This window comes from Cinclus cinclus, chromosome 9 (genome assembly GCF_963662255.1).
Source record: "Cinclus cinclus chromosome 9, bCinCin1.1, whole genome shotgun sequence".
NCBI classification, from domain to species: Eukaryota; Metazoa; Chordata; class Aves; order Passeriformes; family Cinclidae; genus Cinclus; species Cinclus cinclus.
In genome coordinates this window covers 2,594,599-2,613,078 of record NC_085054.1, presented here as the reverse complement: position 1 = coordinate 2,613,078, position 18,480 = coordinate 2,594,599, and the positions used below count along the sequence as shown (strand labels likewise).

The window sequence follows — 18,480 nt, the reverse complement described above, 5'->3', positions numbered from 1 at the left end:
CCTGTGCACTTGGCAAGCATCTGCTGTGATGTTGCAACAGCTCTTTCCTAGGGTGGTGGCTTAATGACAGAACAGAAAACTTTAATGTCCTGTCTGTATGAAGGCAAGTAGATCTTCCACCACTGTGGGGATCACACCAGGTGAGGTGAGGGGTGGTTTTCCTGAGTTAAGTGAAGATTTGTTCTATTACCTGACAGAAAGCTGTTCATCACCAGCTTTGGTTTATTCCTGTATTAAGACATATTACAAACCAGATTCATACAACTGGTTGGAACTTTCTAGGTGTCTTCACTTGCAGTGAAGGATATCTATTTGCTGTGTAAAGTGGTCACAAAGCAGAGTGGTAAAAAAAATCAAGTGACTGCATAAACCTTTTAGCTATGGAGGGGAACCTAGGGAAACCAGCCAACCCAAACAAGGGATCATGAAAGCCAGCTCTTCTTTATAGGTCCCCTGTGATAACATTTACCAGTGCTGGCTAATCCCAACAGTAAAGGGATTTTTGGTAGGCTATGTATGGCAGCTTTAACCTCCTCATTGCCCACACTCGCTTACTTGCTTTGTCTTAGTTTAGACACAACAGATATTAAAATGACTGTCAACATCAAGTGTCCCCCCTCCTCTTTGTCTTTGAAAGGCTGAACTGTGGGCTCTTGCAGGAGAAGAGGTACAGTGACTTCATCACCTGGTGCACTGGTTTTGTGTTGCTTGGGGAGGTAACAGTTAGAGAGCAATCTTATCCAAAAAGAGTAAGTACCTCCTAGTCAAAGTCAGGATCCCATCCATGCAACACACAATCCTCCTCATGGCCACATACTGGAATTTCCTAACTGCTGTGCTGAGGGTACAGCCAGGGCTGAGTGTCTCCTTCACTGAGAGAAAGCTCTCTACTGAGACTGGACATTAGTTCAGTGGGGAAAGGATCTGAGCTGCCAGCTCACGCCTCCCTGGCTCCCGTGCCTCTGTGCTTTGGCCAGAGCTCTTCTTGCAGTGTGTTTTCTTGGGAGTGCACTGTTGATAACCCCAAATTCCATTGCTCACCTTCCCTGCTTGTGAGCCTGCTCTAAAGCATCGGAGGGCAAAAGAGAGGGAAAATAAACCAAATCTATAACTAAGAATAGTAAGCTGCAATTGTTACTGTGTCTGACCTGTCTGACAACAGAGTGAGATACCTCCTCAGAAGGCCCTTTGCACTTCAGGACTGACAGTGAGTTGAGAGCACAGCTCATGCTGTCTTGATTCAAGGACCTCATTTTTCTTCCAGAAGGGATTAATTGGACAGAAAACATTCTGCTTTAGCAGGTGGCAAAGGGTTAGACTGAAGTTTTATCAGAGCTGCTGCAGTGCAGGGCTGCACTGCACAAAGATAATGGTCTCAGGACTTGCTCCCGCCAGAAAAAGGACAGCAAATGCTCTGGTTTTACAAAATGTCATCACTGCCACCCCTTAGGCTACTAGCCACACTGAAGGGGAGCTGAAGAAACCCCTGCACTTCTCTCTGTTTTTATACTGAGAGGTGCTGTGGCACATGTAGATTTAAGGCCACCAAGATGGTGAGCAAGGCTTGAACCTGGGCCTCAGTAATCCCCTCCTAGAGGGAGAGGCACAGGAGGGAGCAGCTGTAGGAGAGGCCCATCTGTGGGCCAGCCCCACTCAGGGGTCAGAGCCTTCTTCCTCCCTTAGAGCACGGGCTACTCTTCTATTCTAGCCCTTTGAGCTCCAACGAGCACAGCAACAGCAATCTATTCCACTCCCTAGGAGCTGGCCTCCGGGAAGCAAAGAGCCCTGTGCTCCCTCTCCCCCTTCCCAGGGGCAGCAGCCAGCCTCTAACCATTAACATTCTCCCTAATAATCAGAAACATGCTATTTGGAGGGGTACTTAACTTCGAAACAGTGATTTCTCCAATTATTTATTCCCCGGAACTGACCTTTGAAAACATCCTCTAGCTTCCAGCTTGTCATAACAATTTATAAAAAGGACAGTTACAGATACGATTATTTCATAAAAATCGAGAATAGTTTCTTATGAGAACCTTATATTTTTCCAAATATTTCCCTCTTACTCTCTCACAGACCTTGGGATTAATCCCCTCTTCTTTCACCTTTCATCTCCAGGTCACTCTTTGCCCTTCTGCTTTAACTTCCCCCTTCGGAGGATGGCAACTAATAGGCAGCATCCTCCAAAATAAAGTGGGAACAGAATATATTTAAAATCTGCACCGTTATCATAGCAACGAGAATTTTAAAATTATACAGTTAAATTCCAAAATAGTGTTATGCCAAAGTGACACAAGAGAGCAAATGTCTTAAACAATTATGGCAATAGCAATGGTTACATTGGGAATTATTCAGAATAGCCTAAATTTTACAGGCTTAACGAATCACTCATGAATATGGTCATGCATGATCGCACTGTACTTGTTTCAGCCCTGTGCACTTTGATTCTGCTCTCAACACACTGGTTGCTATGATAACGCCATGCAGTTTCCTGTCCACAAGGTACTTCTTGCTGCAAGATGGGGGATAATAAATACAGGATGGTGCCTAAGCCCAGGTGAAATGAATCTGTCCCCTTGCTGGCAGCATATCAGACAGATTGACACATTATGCCAATCTGTTTTCTCGTCCCTTCTATTTCTCCTCACTCTCTCCCTTTCTCTCACACTGTCTGTCTCTGTACCTGTTTTTTTCCACACTCTCTCTCTCTCCCTCTCTCTCTCTCTCTCTCAGCACTGACACTTTCATCTTCTCCCTTGGGGATTGGAGATGTCACTGCGGGAAGTGCTTGTCCGCCTCTCTGGCAGCAGCAGAGCCCTGTGGCTTTGACAAACCTCATTTAATTGGGAGGAAGCCAGGAGGGTTTGAAAGAACTGAAACATCCACGAAACTCCTTTTATCAGGCATAATTTAAACTCTGCATGGAAAAAACCCTATATGTATAAAGAAAAGTCAACTTCCCTCCTGCTGTGCGTGCTCCCCTCCTCCCCCCCCCACTCCCCCCGCCCGGCACAGGCAGGCTCCTGCGAGATTCCATCTTTTCATTTTTCTAAAAGTGTCAAAGTAGATTTGTGCTCCGTGGCTGGGTGAACAGAAAAGGAATGCAGATGTCTCTCACTCAGGCACATACACACACAGAGCACCTTCTGAAGGGCAGCAGTTTGGGGGATTGGGAGAGATGCTAGCTGGCTGCTCCTGTACTTGGGATGTGTCACAGGAACCAAAAATTTGGTTTTCCAATAGCTTGACAGCACAGTCCATGAAGGCTTTTTCTTAATTGCCCCTATCTTAAAAAACACCACCAAATTAACTAATGTACAGGGTACCCAGGAGGCAACAGGGAATGCAAGGTCCCTTTGGCCTGCAGCCCGATAGGAGGGAGCTCTTCCTAGTGAGGAGCAGAACTGCAGCTTGAGAGCCCCTGTATTTGTTATCAGCTGAGGCCAGGAGAGGCAGAACTGTGTGTGCAGCTGTGTGCTTAAGGGAAGGGAGCAAGGGAAGAAGAAAATAAAGCAGGTAGAACTGAGGGAGAACTGGTATGTCACGGTACAAGGAACAGCTGTCTCAACATCAAAAGGGAGCAGGAGGAGCAGTCCAAGGGAATTGGGGCTAGCACACCATGCTGAGCAGATGGGAATTCAGGACATCAGGAGGGACCAGCGGGTGAGTTACACTGAACACACAGTGTGAGCAGGGAAATGTTCAGGCCCTTGGGGTTACAGAATGGGCAAGAGATGACCTGTCAAAGCCTATACACCTCTGCTTCGCAGATGGACCATGGTAGCAGGTCATCAAGGTCCCCCTCTAGTATTAATAGTGGTCAAGTAGAAGAAAACAGAAAAACAAGTTGTCAAATTTGCCACAGAATGTAAATTTTGCAGCATATAGGAGTGGGGAGGGCTGTGCAGGCAGAAAAGAGAGACCTCCAGGTGAATGGCAGAGACTTTCAAAATAGAGAGGAAATTCACAGTAAATAGCATGTGCAGCAGCTCTTCCTTGGCAAGATAAAATTGAAAGTTAACTTACCAGCAGGAACCTGATAGATCTGAGGAGGCAGGGGGCTGAAGAAGCCATGAAGAAGTGCATCTTGTGCAGAGATTCGGCCTCGAGGGAAGGCTGTGAGCATCCTGGAGGCCAAATTCTCTGCTGCTGGCACCCTGCTCATCCTAGGAAAACAGAGGGAAAAAATAGCACAGGAGATGAGAATGAGCAAGAAAGCTGGAACCAGAACATGACCCAGCCCTTCTCAGCTTGAGACAAAGATAGAGGAGGGACACAGGGGAGCTGGATAAACCCACCCCAGCTATACAGCTTTTCATGCTTTTCCATCTAAGTTTGACTATGTTGAGGTATACGCATCCAGGATTTCAGCTCAAATTCATGTTTACAGACAGATTTTCTCCTACCCCAGTACCAGCAGTGCAGCTGGTTGTAAAACGTGTTGGGGATTCACAGGGAAGAATCCTGTTTCTCAGGATGAGCGTTTAAAATAAATGTAATACACATATGCTCCATGCCCAGCAAATACCAATGCCAAGAGGCTGCTCTCTAGAGAAGCACACAGCTGGGGACAAGGAAGTGGAAGAGCAAAAACAAACCAACAAGGAAACAAATAAAAACAGTAATTTAGTTTTACAGCTTTTACTTTGTTTGTTTGTTCTGATCACGTTTCAGCTTCAGAGCATGGCCTGTTGTGCTTCCTCCCTTGGCCCCCAGTAATGCTTCCCCTCCAAATGACATCAGAGGCTGGGATCTCCCTGCCCCTGCACTCCCCCTCCCTATACAGGACATTCAACATGCTGACTTTTTTTTTTTTTTTTTTTTTTTTTGAGGAGATAAAATGAAAAACGTAAAAGAAGAGAAAAAATCACCAAGGCAGAAGGAGAGAAAGAGGCCCTGAGAAATAAATTTGTAGAAGGTATCTGGCCTCACTGTGGTAGATAATTGCTGAATTTTTACCTCCAGCAAAACCAGTTCAAGCCCCTGCTTCCTTGAGGACCAGAGATGGGGCAGGGAGCCAAAGCATCCAGTCTGAGGCCTCTTGCTGGAGCTGCACGACAGGCTTCCCCTGCCATGGCAGGGTCTTCCTGGAGACCTTCTGCCCTCTCAGTCCCTGCTGCTGCAGGCTCCCACTCTGGGCAGCTCCACAATTCAGTGCTTCCCACCATGGCTCAGGCTTCCTGGTGGTGGCCAAGGTCTGCGGAGAGCTCCCCTTTGATTTCTTAATTGTCCATGGAGAGTCATGGCTGAGTGGCCTATATGAAGCAGCTCTTTCCTTCTCCCAAGCTGAGCATTCCAAGGCAGGTCTTTGGCCATGGCAGCACCAGGACTCTAAGGCAGAGCTGGAGCTGACCCACATGCAGCCCAGAGCTCTGCCACAGAGGTGCTAGGCCAGCCCCTTGATATGACCTGTACAGGGGTCTGTCAAAAGATTATGGCCAAGAAGCAGAAATGCAATATAGCACAGTTGCAAGGAATACACTTATTTCTTTGTTCAGGCTGAGAGAGGATTTGTTCTGTTCCAGGACCTGCATTAAAAGGGTTTGGGACATACTGAGCTTTCTGTGTTTCTCAAGCTGTGCATGACAATGGCTGGCATTTCAGTAACCTGTGCTTTGCTGAAAACTTTAGCATGTTTGTTCAGCCATTTAGAACAGCATCTGAGAAATCCTGCTCTGAAGGGCAGCACACTTCCCTCCAACAGGGCTGGATCCCAAGCAATCAGCTGAACAGGTAATAAACAGCAAAGAAAAACGTGACTATGTCCTCAAAGGATATTTGATTATTGACATCTTAATGTACATAATCTTGAGGACAAATCCTGTCTTGTCTTTTCCTACATATCTATAAAACCTGCTATGTGCCTCAAAATCAGTTTAGGGGGATTTGATTTGAATGACTCCCTCAGCTAGGTTAGGGCACTTTGTCTGATTATAAATTTCTTTCACCGATGCATCTATACATTCTGTATATGTGTGTGTGTGTGTGCCTGACAAAATGCTCCCTTTCCTTAGCACACTGGGGAGTGATTCATCAGTGCTAGTGTGTCTGGTCAAGCTGTATGTGTAACCATGGCCTTCATCTCATAGCTTTGGTCACCAAGAATGTGATTTTTCTCCTCCTAACTTCTCAAGATTATTTCATTGTCTCATGAAAATGCTGTCCTAGCATGTCTTCCTGACCGCTGTTGAGCAACATTCCTACGGTCTGTTTTCAAAAATGAAAACTGGGACAGTGCAAAGTCTGTCCTCAGTCTGGGCAAGAAGGCCTGGGAAAGTACAACCTTCTCAATCGAGCTGTGCCCCACAAAAAGCTGCATGCAAAGTCATTGAATCACTGCTTATCTCAGAATAATCACTACTCCTGTGAGAATAATAAACCCACTATGTGTCTACCTTTGCTGCAATCTCTCGAAATCACTTGCTTAACTGATGTTAGATCTGCTTGTTACTACAGAGCCACCCTGCTTTTCCTGGGCTTGCCAAAAGAGCTCATTTCAAGTTAAATGATTGCATAAAGAAACAAATAAACCCAGAGGCAATTTTGACATTGTTGTTACAGGTAGCTTACCTGTCACAGATGACTCGGAGTCTCTGGGGTCTCCTGGAAGCAACCAGTTCTAGAAAGTATAATATGCAATCACAAGATTGAATGAAAATTAAGCCAAAACCCATTATTTTAGCCCCTACAAAAAACGTGCTCAGAATTTCAAAGGGCCCTATAGAATCTATCATCTTATTATTTATAGATATACATTATTCCTATAGGACTCGAGTGGCTGCATTGATCTTAATAAGGCTGTTCCAATTCTGTAACCCTTTCTTTTCATGTATCTGTGAGTATAGGCCTTGGACCTCCTCCTGTTACAGTGTGAGTCTTAGCTTTGACATCAATAAAAGCAGTATCAGTACCTAAAGCCTTCATACAAAGGAAGCAAAAAGAAGTTTGCAGGCCCAAATCCCCAGCAATTGTCTTGGCTTTCCAAGGGGCTGCTGAGCTTCACGTATTGCCCCCATGGGTTCATGGGGCTTTTCTACACGGATGCAGCAGTAAGACTGGGGATGGAGACAAGACACTTTGATCCCACTCTCTTCTTGCCCACAGCTCTCACTAAGTTTGTTGTTTGTCCACTTAAACCATGCTCATGGAGGCTTTGTACTCACTGACTGTTGTGATCTCTATCAGACTGGAACTTAGCAGAGTTTGCGGTTTTGTGAAGTTTGTGTTTTTGTTGATATTTTTCAAGGACATATTTCTAAACCTTGTGGTAAATATAGAGGAATGCATTCCTTGAAAGTTTTATTGTAAAGCATTAATTTTCTCAGGCTTATATTTCCCTGTAGATCTGATCAACAGAGAGATTTTCTTGCATCAGAAAGGCTGCAATTTCTACCCACCTTCATTTTCCTGAGCACCGCTCCTGAGAGCAGAGAATGAACAGTGGCACTCTAGTTATGGCAAGGAGAGCAGGAAGGGTGGTGTTAACCTCTCTTCCAGCTCAGCCTGGACAAGCATTCCCCAGAGCAGTGAGACCACCAGGAGCTGAGCACCACGGGTCTGTCGCCAGCAGACTCAGAGCTCGGTTGGGGTTGATGCTGCACCCTCCAAGAGCATCTGCCCTCCCTGGAAGCAGCAGGCACTTCATCCAGGGACATTCTGCCTGCTGCAGTCACAGTGGGAGTCCCCTCCGCCTTCAGCTGTGCCACCATTTTCCAGAGTGCCAGACCCGGTGTCTGACTCGATGCACAGACAACTTGAAAAAGTGCAAATGACTGAACTTCCAGCCCTTGACCTTTCCAGCGGCAATTCTGCACCACTAAACCAGGCAAGCAGGTTGTTAAACCTGTCTATCACAGGGTAAGTAACAGTTCAGAATTGAACTGTTCTCCTACACCCAAATACTAAGGAAATTTCTACAGCAGTAAATGGGAATATAGCTTGGGATGGGATTCATGGCTGTTTATGTGCCAGAGCACTGGAATATCACCAATGTATAGAAGTTATATATTAGCATCTTGAATACTCCCTTCCCAAATAAGTCACCAAGATTGGCACAACATTCCTCTTGGCTCACTAGTAACATTTTCACTGGATCATCTTTCCTTCTTTTTGCCCCCTTGACTGAAATAAAAGTGTAGAAATAAATTACCCATACTGAGTAGAGATGTAAACTTTCCAGACAGAATAAAAGAAAAACAATTTTTAAAATGGTTTGGAAAGGCAAAAAAATTTTCTGTTTGAGGTAGAAATTTTTGCCTCTTCACAGATCTGGCCAAAAACTTTGAGATGTTGTAAATTTCTGTCAGAAAAATTTGATTTGTGAGATGCAAACATGTTATGATAATATATCCATTTCATTAAGTATTTAATAAAAATGCTAAGATTACTTAAGTACTGTACTTTAACTCTACTGAAATATTTTAAAATTAATATTATTTAATGAGTTTAACACAGAATTTTTGAAATGTATGTTCAGTTGGTAACAGCAGGGCAAAGTATTTCAATGATATCTTCGTGAAATGCCACTTTGTTTTTGCAGTGTGAATTTTCAGGATTAACATTCCAAAGAGGAAATAGGATTTTCTTTACATTAAAACAGAAATATCAGCTTGCTTACTGGGAACTGGGAGGAATACCTGAATTATAGTGTTTGCTGTCTTGTGCAAACCTCTTGACTTAAATTTATCTTTTATGTAACCTGGAGATTAATAACTATCTGCAAGGGATAGTGTAAGAACCAGTGAGCCAACTACTCCTGTCCCTGTCCAAACACATCTCTCAGTGAAAAATTCAGCTTGAGTGAGGACTGCCAAATTTGCCACTTTGAATATACACAGCTTTGATTATAAATGGAAGATATGGGCAGGAAAACAGTGTGTCTCTGCTCAAGAATTTAATGCAGTTAACTAATGCACTTGAAATCAGTTCAGATTAATCTCCTGACTGACCCCATATAGACAAATCCCTAGAGAATGCCGAGGCTGCATTGTGTTGAGCAGGGTAAAAACAGAGCAGTAAATATTTTCCCTGCTGTAAGATTAAGACCAATCTAAAATAAAAAATACTCTAAGCAGCTACTCCATAAAGGTAAGAGATAAAGAATATTTAGATCATTCAAAAAGTGGATGAACTAGTGATTTAATAATCTCTCAGTGATGATCTACACATAAAATGATGGGATTGTGTAGGGCTGATTGGCTTTTTTAACAACATGAATAGATCTGAAAGGTAGCACTTAGGTTTGTTATTTTCTATCCTTATGCAAGGCCGAGTGTGCTAATGAGGAAATACCTTCCTGTTTGAAAACCCAGGTGGAAGTGGCTAATGAACTGATAATGAGGCAAGCAAGCCAGAGGACAAAAGTTAAACTTCCCTAATTGATGAAGAGAGAGAAAGAGGATGCCAAGTGCTGTTGGATGAAGGCAGTGGGGTTGCAGGCTCACAGAGAAAAATTCTCTCATTAGTGAAATCTCGGTGGCTTCAGGACAGGAGCAGAGCTCTGTCTGTGTGGCAGGCTGGAAACTGCAGGCTGTGCCCACTGCCACACAGATGGGAAGTTTCCCTACACCCTGGCTAGCATACATTGCACATTAGTTACAGGGCTGCTCTTCCCTTTGACATCAAAGCCACATGCAGTTTATTATGACAATAAAAACTTTATCATTTTAGAATTCAGTTTTCAACCATCTCATGTGTTAAATGAAACATCAGCATAAAAAAAGTGAGATTACGGGAAAAAAAAAAAAAAACGAGAGAGGAAAGCACTCGGAATGCAGACTTCATCTGCATTTTCACAAATGCCATGGGAAGCTGGCGTTTCAGGGCCTGCTGCTTGTTGCCTCCATCTGCTGGTGACATTTTGGAAACCCAACAGACACTGAAAATCATACCTGGGAGCGCAAGTTGACTCTGGAAAGCTTCTAAATCCCATTCAGCATACCACAGCCTGCAGATATGTGAAAAACTAGGCTTTATTTGAAAGTCATTGCTGCATCTGAAAAGGCCTTGTGTGAAACCTGCATCTGCTCAGCCAGGTGATATTACTTGGCATAGGCAAGTTCATCATTCAGCCTGTGCAATAAATCAAGGAGTAAAGCTCGCACTCGGTCCATAATGTTAGAGATAGATATGCACTGCTCACCACTCTTTGAATTCCAAATGTCAGAAAAAGAAAACAAAAACTAACTTGGTACATTGGGCCGTCCAGTATTCCCAGTTTGGCAAAAGCACTAGCTTAATGTCATGGGCTGTGATTCCTAATCCTTTCCTGCCCTTGACCCCCGCTGTCTAGATTCAAACTTGTAACCATTAACGGGGCTGGATCAAAACACTGGGCTTCTGGTGTCACCAATGGTGTTTAGAGGGGATTTAAACTCACTGCTTTTCAGCGCAGTGAAATGAACACAGCAGTAGATTAATGCAAGGATTTGAGCTCACACAGCATGAGAGCTTTCAAAAATAGTGTTAACAGAGCTACAACTGCCTCTTTCAGGGGAAGCAAAATGAGGGAACAGAACAAATGAACAAACACAGGGCAAAGCCTTGTCACTATGGGTAGGGCTGGTAAGCCCGGGGAGCCAGGGAGACAGCCAGCGAGTGTGCTGAGATGTGGGGCAGCAGCTCTGCCAGTCCTTCATGTTCTCCAGGGAACAGCTCTCCAACCTGCTTGCAGGCCCTATGACTGCATATAATTCCCTCCCCAAAGAGTCTCTCCTGCAGAGAGAAGGTGAGATCACAAGCTGTAGGGCTGGCCACTAACAGGTTACTCACCCATCCTTCCCATTCACCTGGAGTAAGGCTGAGACTTTGGCAAACTGTAGGGTAGGGGCATGAGGCTGTTCTTCGTGCAAGACACCGGGGCACAGGGTAGCCAAAAGCTGCTTTGCTCAATTCATCCCTTGGCAGTAGCCCATAGAGGAGGCAGAGGAGCTGCTTTTCCTCCAGCTGCCCCGCCTGTGCCTGACTCACACACCCCACAGCCCATGCTGTATTCTTTTCAGACTGCAGCAGGATGTGCTCAAGCCCACGGCAGCGACAGGAAAACATCTAAAGGTTTCCAGCTTTCATTTCAAAGATTCCTCCTAACCCACCTGGCCCAGGAACCCTTCCAGTAACAATCTCAGTCTGGGGCTGAGCCTACGCTGCTGAATCCAGTGGGAGTTTTGCCATCAACTTCAATGAGAATAGGATCACACCTCAGTGCTTTGTTTTGCCCGTGTTCGTTCCTTGCCGCGGGCAGGAACCTGTTTGTTTGTTTGCTGCCTGTGCTCAGTGTGAACATCAATAGGACTAGCTAAAATAATTCAAGCCATCAGATTTGGGGAAGAGCTCCAAGGTTTGTTTGCTTATCTGAACCAACCCAGGTACCCAGGTTCGCACAAATGGTCTGGGAATAAACTCAGGAGAGAAGGTTTTCTCAGGCAGACTCCACAGATTGTACTTGGGCTGAGCATGTCCTTGGGGGGGAAACAGCTTTGTGCTGCAGGGAGGAGAGGGGAAGTGCCCAGAAGCATATAAGTGGCATTTAGCTTTAAACAAAGATACTAATTTGTCTTCTTACCAGCAGTCCCGTCAAAAAGTGAATTGATTTAGTTCATGAATAAGGCAAATAGTCCAACTTTAGGATAGCCTTCTTCTGTTCAGACTGGTTTGTGTAATCCAGGTGTGAGCCAAGCGTTTGGTTCCTGTATGTGGCTGGAACAGCTGGCAGCCCCTTAGGATCTCAAGAGGGGAATGGGATATTGCCTCACCAGCTAACACAGCTATTGGCCCAGACACTGACATAGCACCCCTCTTCCATATGTCTGCCAGCTCCCTGGGATGCTCCAAAATAACAGTGTCCTCTGAGTCCTGCATTTCTGCCTGGTCCAGCCACAAAAGGCACCAGCATCCTAATATCACAGCACAGCACAGGTCAATTCTGCCCCTCTGGAGTCCATTAGGGAAACTTTCTATCAAGTCTGAAAGCAAGTCAGACTTGAAAACTGCTCATGGTGGCTTGACTTCCTTGGGGTTATTTCCCTGCTGCCCAGGTGCCTGTCCTCTCCTTCCCAACCCTGCCACTAGCACCCTCCACAGCAGCAGAGGACAGCACTGCTACTCAGACAAAACAGCTGAGGGAATCACTACTCAGGGCAGTTCTAGGCACTCACATTCTCTCTTGGTGGTGCAAGTTTCTTTACTAACATAGCTTTAAGGCTTGCACTTTTAGGTTGTCCCTCTACATAGCACCAGGATACCTGACCATCATCACTCAGAGTTTGTATGTTTGAGGCTTTGTATTAGCAGATGACCAGCGTAAAAAAATTCTTTGTGATTAGTTCCTCTCACACATGAGCATTTCTGTATCTCCCAGACTACTCTTCTCAACTCGTAGACTACCCAGCCAGGCCTTCTACAACTTAGAGAAGAAAATGCTTCCTCCAGCTGTCTGCTCTGTGCTTGCTGGCTATCCAAATTAAACTGCTGTGGACAGCGACACATTCCCATTTCACGCTGGTTTGATTAATGTGTCTCAGCTAATTGTGTGAAAGATTCCAGTCCTTTCGAGTGTGAGACCAGGTTATTGTTCAGCCAATATCGGCTACCATGTGAAAATGGGGGCTGTTTAGTGTTCATGCACCAGAATCAAAGGAGGGGCATCTTGGACTGGGTCACAGAGCAACACCCACTTCTTTGAAAAGATGTTACTATGCTCTACTAAACCTGTAAACCTCTTGCTCAAAGCACGTCTTCTCCCTCCTCCTCTCCCCCCTCTTCTTTTTTCCCTGTCCAGATAGACAGGCTCCCCCCACCACTCTCCTATGGTATAAGTGAGAGAGAATGCCTAGATTGTGGATGGGTGAATTTCACATTCTGGGGTTTTTAATATTTCACTTTTATATTTCTCTAACAGAATAATCCTGCTGAGAGCCTGAGAATCAGTGCTCATCATTTCCCCCTCACTGACACTTGAATATATTTTCCCAGGAGAAAACATTAAACAAAAAGAGAAAGAGAGAAAGGGAGAGAGAGAGAGGGAGAGAGGGAGAGTGACTGAGCTAGCTTTTCAAAGCATACTTCTCAACCTGCCCACATCAAAATAAGAGACAACTGGCCCTTTGAAGTTCAGGACACAGGCTTCTCTACCAGCCCATGTGGAAATAAAAGAATCCAGCTTTGTAAATCACACAGATTTCTCACCTTGCCCACATCAAAATCAGGGACAGTGACCTTTAAAGCTGAGGTTTAAAGGTCCCCAAACCAATCTCCATAAAAATAAGGAAAGTTCAGATAAACTATGTCTCCAGGTACCTGTCAGCTTTTCCTGTCTAAACCAGGAGACACTGGTCCTTTCCTCCATTCCACTGAGGAGTGGAGACTAAATACACTGAGTCTTTGAGCAATGAAATCTTTCATTAGACTTACATACACCAGCACTCAGTGAGGCAACTTTGCCACACACGTACCTCTGTTTGCAAACTAAGCCAATCCCAGTGTTGTTGTAGGTCCTACAACACCACTGTCATTAAGTAGCTCAAGGGATTTAGTAACACCGAAGCACAGGATTTTTCATAATAAGAATTACTGACCCAACAACGGAGTGGCTAGTGGCTCAGAGAAAAAGCTGTCCTTCTCATGAGTTAAATCCTACCTGGGTTATAGTTGGGGAGCTTGGAAAGTCCTGGCCAGGTGTCTTCAGTTGGAACCCCCAATACCTGCAAAAGATAAAAGAGAGTGAGAACAATGACCTCTTTGTGCCCATTCTTTGCCTTGGTGTGGAGGTGAAAGGATCTGTCTCAGTGGAGAGTGACTGGCCTTCCCTGTAAACCAATGCAGAATTACACTACCCTGGCTGGTGCTGGATCTACCACAGTGCATACAGGACACTGACATTTCAGCACTTGATAATGTAGCAGGAAGGCTCCTGCTGAGATCGAACGCTGCTGCTGCTGGGAACATCAGTGAAGGCACATGCAGCTTCACTGCCAGGTGCCACTGCTGCCTGTGTTTGCTAGCCCAGGGACCACAGAGCTGAGCCCTTGTCAGTGCTGAAGGTGTCCTTCCACAGCAGAGCTGCACTGGGGACTCACTGTGCCCACTTGCACTGGCAGCAGCTCATATGCTCAGCAGCAGCACAGGCTGTGAGCTCTGAGAGAAACCCTTGCATTCTGAGGTAAAAAAGTAAAGCTGGCAGACAAGTCTAGCAGCTGGAGCTGAAAAGCAGTGCAGAGCCTCACTCTGAAGGATACAGAGCTTCAGTAGTGTCTTTGGCCTTTACTGGGAATTGTGGGCTTCAGCAGTAGATGCTCACTGAGCAAAGTCTGGGCTGGTAAAGCCTCCTCCAACTTCATTTTAGTTGCTGAAATGTGTGAGATGGAGCATATCTAGATTTCTGCAGTTGCAGATGTTTAGTGTTGTTGTTATTATTATTACTACTCAACATATGCAAAGTGCTCTGTGCCTATTGATATGGATGATTTGTGCTAAAGAGGTAAAGACACACCTTTAAGAAGAGCTCACAGCATGTGAAATAGTATAAATCATACTGCTAGCTCCGAGCATTCAAAGCTTTCATCCAGTTTACCCCCAGAATTACCAGGTTTACTTAAAAAGCAGTGAAATTTTAACATTAAGAGTTTCGGGGTTTTTATTCACTTTCTCTTCTCCAGCACTAGATTTGTCCCTCATTAGTTACCCTTTGCATATGACAGACAATTCCCGTTCCTTAAAATGTAAGCTGAGATATACGACATGGGTAACTTGGCCTCCCAAAAAATTTGTATTAAGACTGCAAGAAAGCAGGCATCAGTGAAAAAAATACATTGAAGAAGGAAGAAATATAAAGCCAGCTTGTGGCAGTTGTAAAGCATCAGGTTGTTCTTCTCACTCACAGCTGGGAAACAGCTGTGACAATTGCAGCTAGCTGGAGAAGACAGCCACAAGCAGGGCATGCATGTCACTGCTGTCACACAGGAGCACGGTGGCCCCTGAAGCAAAGCAGGTTGCTGTGGGCCATGGTTCCAAGCTGCTTGTGGACTCAGCCTGCCACAGCAAAGACTAACAGGGAAGATCCTTGTCTCTGCTCACCTGGAAAATCAGCCTTGGAAGCTTGAAAGCTCCCCAGAGAGAAGGTGTCCAGCAGTGTTCAGGCAGCCGAGGACATTGGAAGTTGGCTCACACCAAGGTTAATCTGACAGCCCTGGGGGGGGATGCCTTCTTGACTGCTGTGTGTATTGTGAGTAGGGCTGGTCTGCCCAAAGCACTCATGCCACACTTCCAAAACCAACACTGCCAGCCTTCCCTTCCCATGTGGCCCTGCTCCAGTGCCATGCCCTCATGAGTACCAGTGCTCATCACAGCTATTTGTGCAACCAGACCATGAGAAGGGCAAAGAAGCTGGTCTTATTTAGAGTAAGCCAGGAGAAAACAAAGTTGCAGGGTCCCCAGTTCATGTAGCCCCTCAGGTGAGAGGTGACACAGGAGCAGCAATGAGCAGCCAGGGATAGAGATGAGAGATGGAGACTGCTTTAGGTGGCACTTGCCTCTAGAAGAATTTTTGGTGAAATGACAGCCAGTCAATCCTGATTACTCAACAGGACAAACACATTTCACAGAACAGGGCAATTTCCAAACGTGTATCTGTATGGTATATGAACCAACAGTCCCACATGGAGATGAGCATGCTGGGTCATACAGACTCATGCACACAAATGCAGATGATCTCTCTACCAGTGCAGGGTGCCTCTACTACTAGTACATGAAAGGAACTGACTATTAGAAAACAGTAGGAATCCCCATTCTGAACCTCATACTTGGCAAAATATCTCAAGTTAGACATCGAAAGCCTCTAAGGAGCTTTGAAATCTTGGTCTAACACAGAGCCTCATTCCAGGCTGTATAATATCATAAAACCTCCTGTGAAAAGCACTAATTATTTCATAGCTCTTTAAACTTCCTCATGATTTTTAAATAAGGGGGTTTTTTGCCTTCTATAGCACAAATCCTATTAATCATGGTATTAGTTATAATACCAGAGAAATTAGGATAGTGCTATAACCCTCTAATGCAAAACCACAGGAAATATATCCAGAGATTTCAGAGACATAAGTGCAAAGATAGCCTTCATTCACACTCTGAGAAACTGGACCCTGCCCTGGCTTTGAACCTTGTTAATTGGCCAAGTATGGGGTTTTTTTCCCAATAATTCTTCCCCACCCACCCACCCCCCCCCCCCCCATGAAAGAGAAATGCAGCATTTATTTAAACGAACTGAATTCAAGTCAAAGAACTGGATGCACTTGTTTGACTTTTTATCACATTCCTACTTACAATCAGAGAGGAAAACCCTACCAAGTAACAGTGTTTCTGCATGAAGTGGTTAAGCTGGAAAAATCTAATTTATGCAGTCTAATGGCTATAAAGCAATTTCTCATTATTTTCATGAATTTCATTTTTTCTGAACTTTCTCCTTTGAAAACCCATGTTTCAGAAACACTCTGTGCATAAGAGTAAATCCTTGGGAGGAGATGTGAAAGGGCAGACACGGAATCACAGAATCACAGAATACACGGAGCTGGAAGGGACCACAAGGATCACTGAGTTTGACTCCTGGCCCTGCACAGCACCATCCCCAAGAGTCACACCCTGTGCCTGAGAGCATTGTCCAAACACTTCCTGAGCTCTGTCAGGCTTGGTGCTGTGACCACTTCCCTGGGGAGCCTGTTCCAGTGCTCAGCCACCCTCTGGGTGAAGAACCTTTCTCTAACATCCAACCTAAACCTCCCCTGCCCCAGCTTCAGGCCATTCCCTCTGGTGCTGTCCCTGGTCACCACAGAGCAGAGATCAGTGCCTGCCCCTCCTGTTCCCCTCACAAGGATGCTGTGACTGCAGTGGGGTCTCCTTCAGTCTCCTCCACACTGAACAGACCAAGTGATACCTACAGCAAGACCTAAGATGAATGCATAAGTTGACCTTGCTGTTGAGTCAGCAGCAGAGTCAACACAGAACCTGTCAGTGCTGCTGACTGCCTCAGTTCTACCAAACTCTAGGAATGTGGCTCTGTGTTGATGTTTCCCCTGCACAAAAAACAACTTAAGAAGCTCCCAAATACGTTGCTCTCACTCACTGCTACCTTTATAAAGTAATTTCACACTTTCCATTATCCAAAATTAGTGTCCAGAGCTGCACCATAAAAACTGGATGATACAAAATATGCTAAGTTAAAATGAAGAAGGATCTCTGACAGACCTCAGGGTCTTGCCATTTTCAAGGTAGTTGCAGAGCAGTATTGGAGCTCCTTGGTGAGAATGTGGTGTGCTGTGTCCTACAGTAAGCAAAGGATTTAAAAAGAAGCAACAGAATTTGCAGTACCTGCACACCTTTTATGCCTTCTTCAATTTGATGTCACTTTAATTGGCTTTAAATTTTTGATGAGATGACAAACATCAAAGGGAAGTCATTTGATTTACTCCTGTGCCTGTTAGTTGCCAAATATAAAATGGGTTACAAAGTCTGCTATGAATTTGGCAGATTAGACCAAATTATTTCTGCTATTCACAGGACCTATGCTTAGGACTTCAAAGTTAAGTAGGCTGGAGCAATGGATTCTTTTTCTTTTCCATTTCAGGGTGTATTTTACTCACCGCCCAGATCTTCTCCAGCTGTTCATGAGCACCAGAAGCTGCTGCAAATATTGGCTGACCCTGGAACATTTCCACAAATACACAGCCTGCACTCCTGCAAGAAACCCAAGGTATTAACACGTTCACATAAATGTTATATATATAATATGATTGTTAGGATGGTGAGGAGAGAGGCAGAGTTAATTGTTGGAATGAACATTTAGAAATTTGGGTTTGTAAACACAGAAATCTTGATATAATCTCACAAATCAAACAGGATGGGAGCAGACCAAAGATAAATTACATTCACATGCCTCCAGGATTTCAGAAAAAACCCACAGGGGTCAAGGTTCCATACAAGTCTGTTCCCATCTCCTTTTTCTCATCAGCACTACTACTCATCAGCACCCACTAAAAAAAACAATTCACTTTTTACCAGCAAGACAAGACAGGTGATATCCTTGGAAAAGAAACCCACTAAGCACTATCTTTTTTTCCCCCAATAAAAAAAAAAAGTTTTGTCTCTGTTCCTTAATTCTGTTACAAATTATGTGAAAAAAGGGTCATGGCAGAAGCCTGTGGAGTACAAGGTTGCTTCCCATGAGAAAAGGGTTCAAAATTGGAGTACTTATAGTAGGAAAGATAAGCAGGGAGGTACTACACACTTCATTGGCTTGAAGGATATATTAGATGCAGAAAGAACCCAGAGGCACTAACTACTATAGCCATTTTTCTTCAGAACCAATTAGCTCTTCCTTGGAAAGACGAAGGCAAGATCTCATAGCAGAAAAAAACCTGGTCATAACAGTAAGTTAAAATATTCTTATTTTTATGTTATCTCCTGCTCTGCACTTGCACCAAAACAAACCAGCCATCTTAA

General features: G+C 44.7%; 1 protein-coding gene across 1 annotated transcript in view; it reads right to left on the bottom strand.

The window, feature by feature from the left end:
- Positions 1-18,480, bottom strand: part of CDK15 (cyclin dependent kinase 15) — a 33,261-nt gene that overhangs the window by 1,410 nt on the left and 13,371 nt on the right. The window contains exons 8-11 of the mRNA XM_062498382.1: positions 17,622-17,715; positions 13,631-13,694; positions 6,568-6,616; positions 4,024-4,163 (exon numbers count right to left, since the gene is read on the bottom strand). Of these exons, the coding sequence (XP_062354366.1) occupies positions 4,024-4,163; positions 6,568-6,616; positions 13,631-13,694; positions 17,622-17,715 (347 nt within the window). The remainder of the gene's footprint in view (positions 1-4,023; positions 4,164-6,567; positions 6,617-13,630; positions 13,695-17,621; positions 17,716-18,480) is intronic.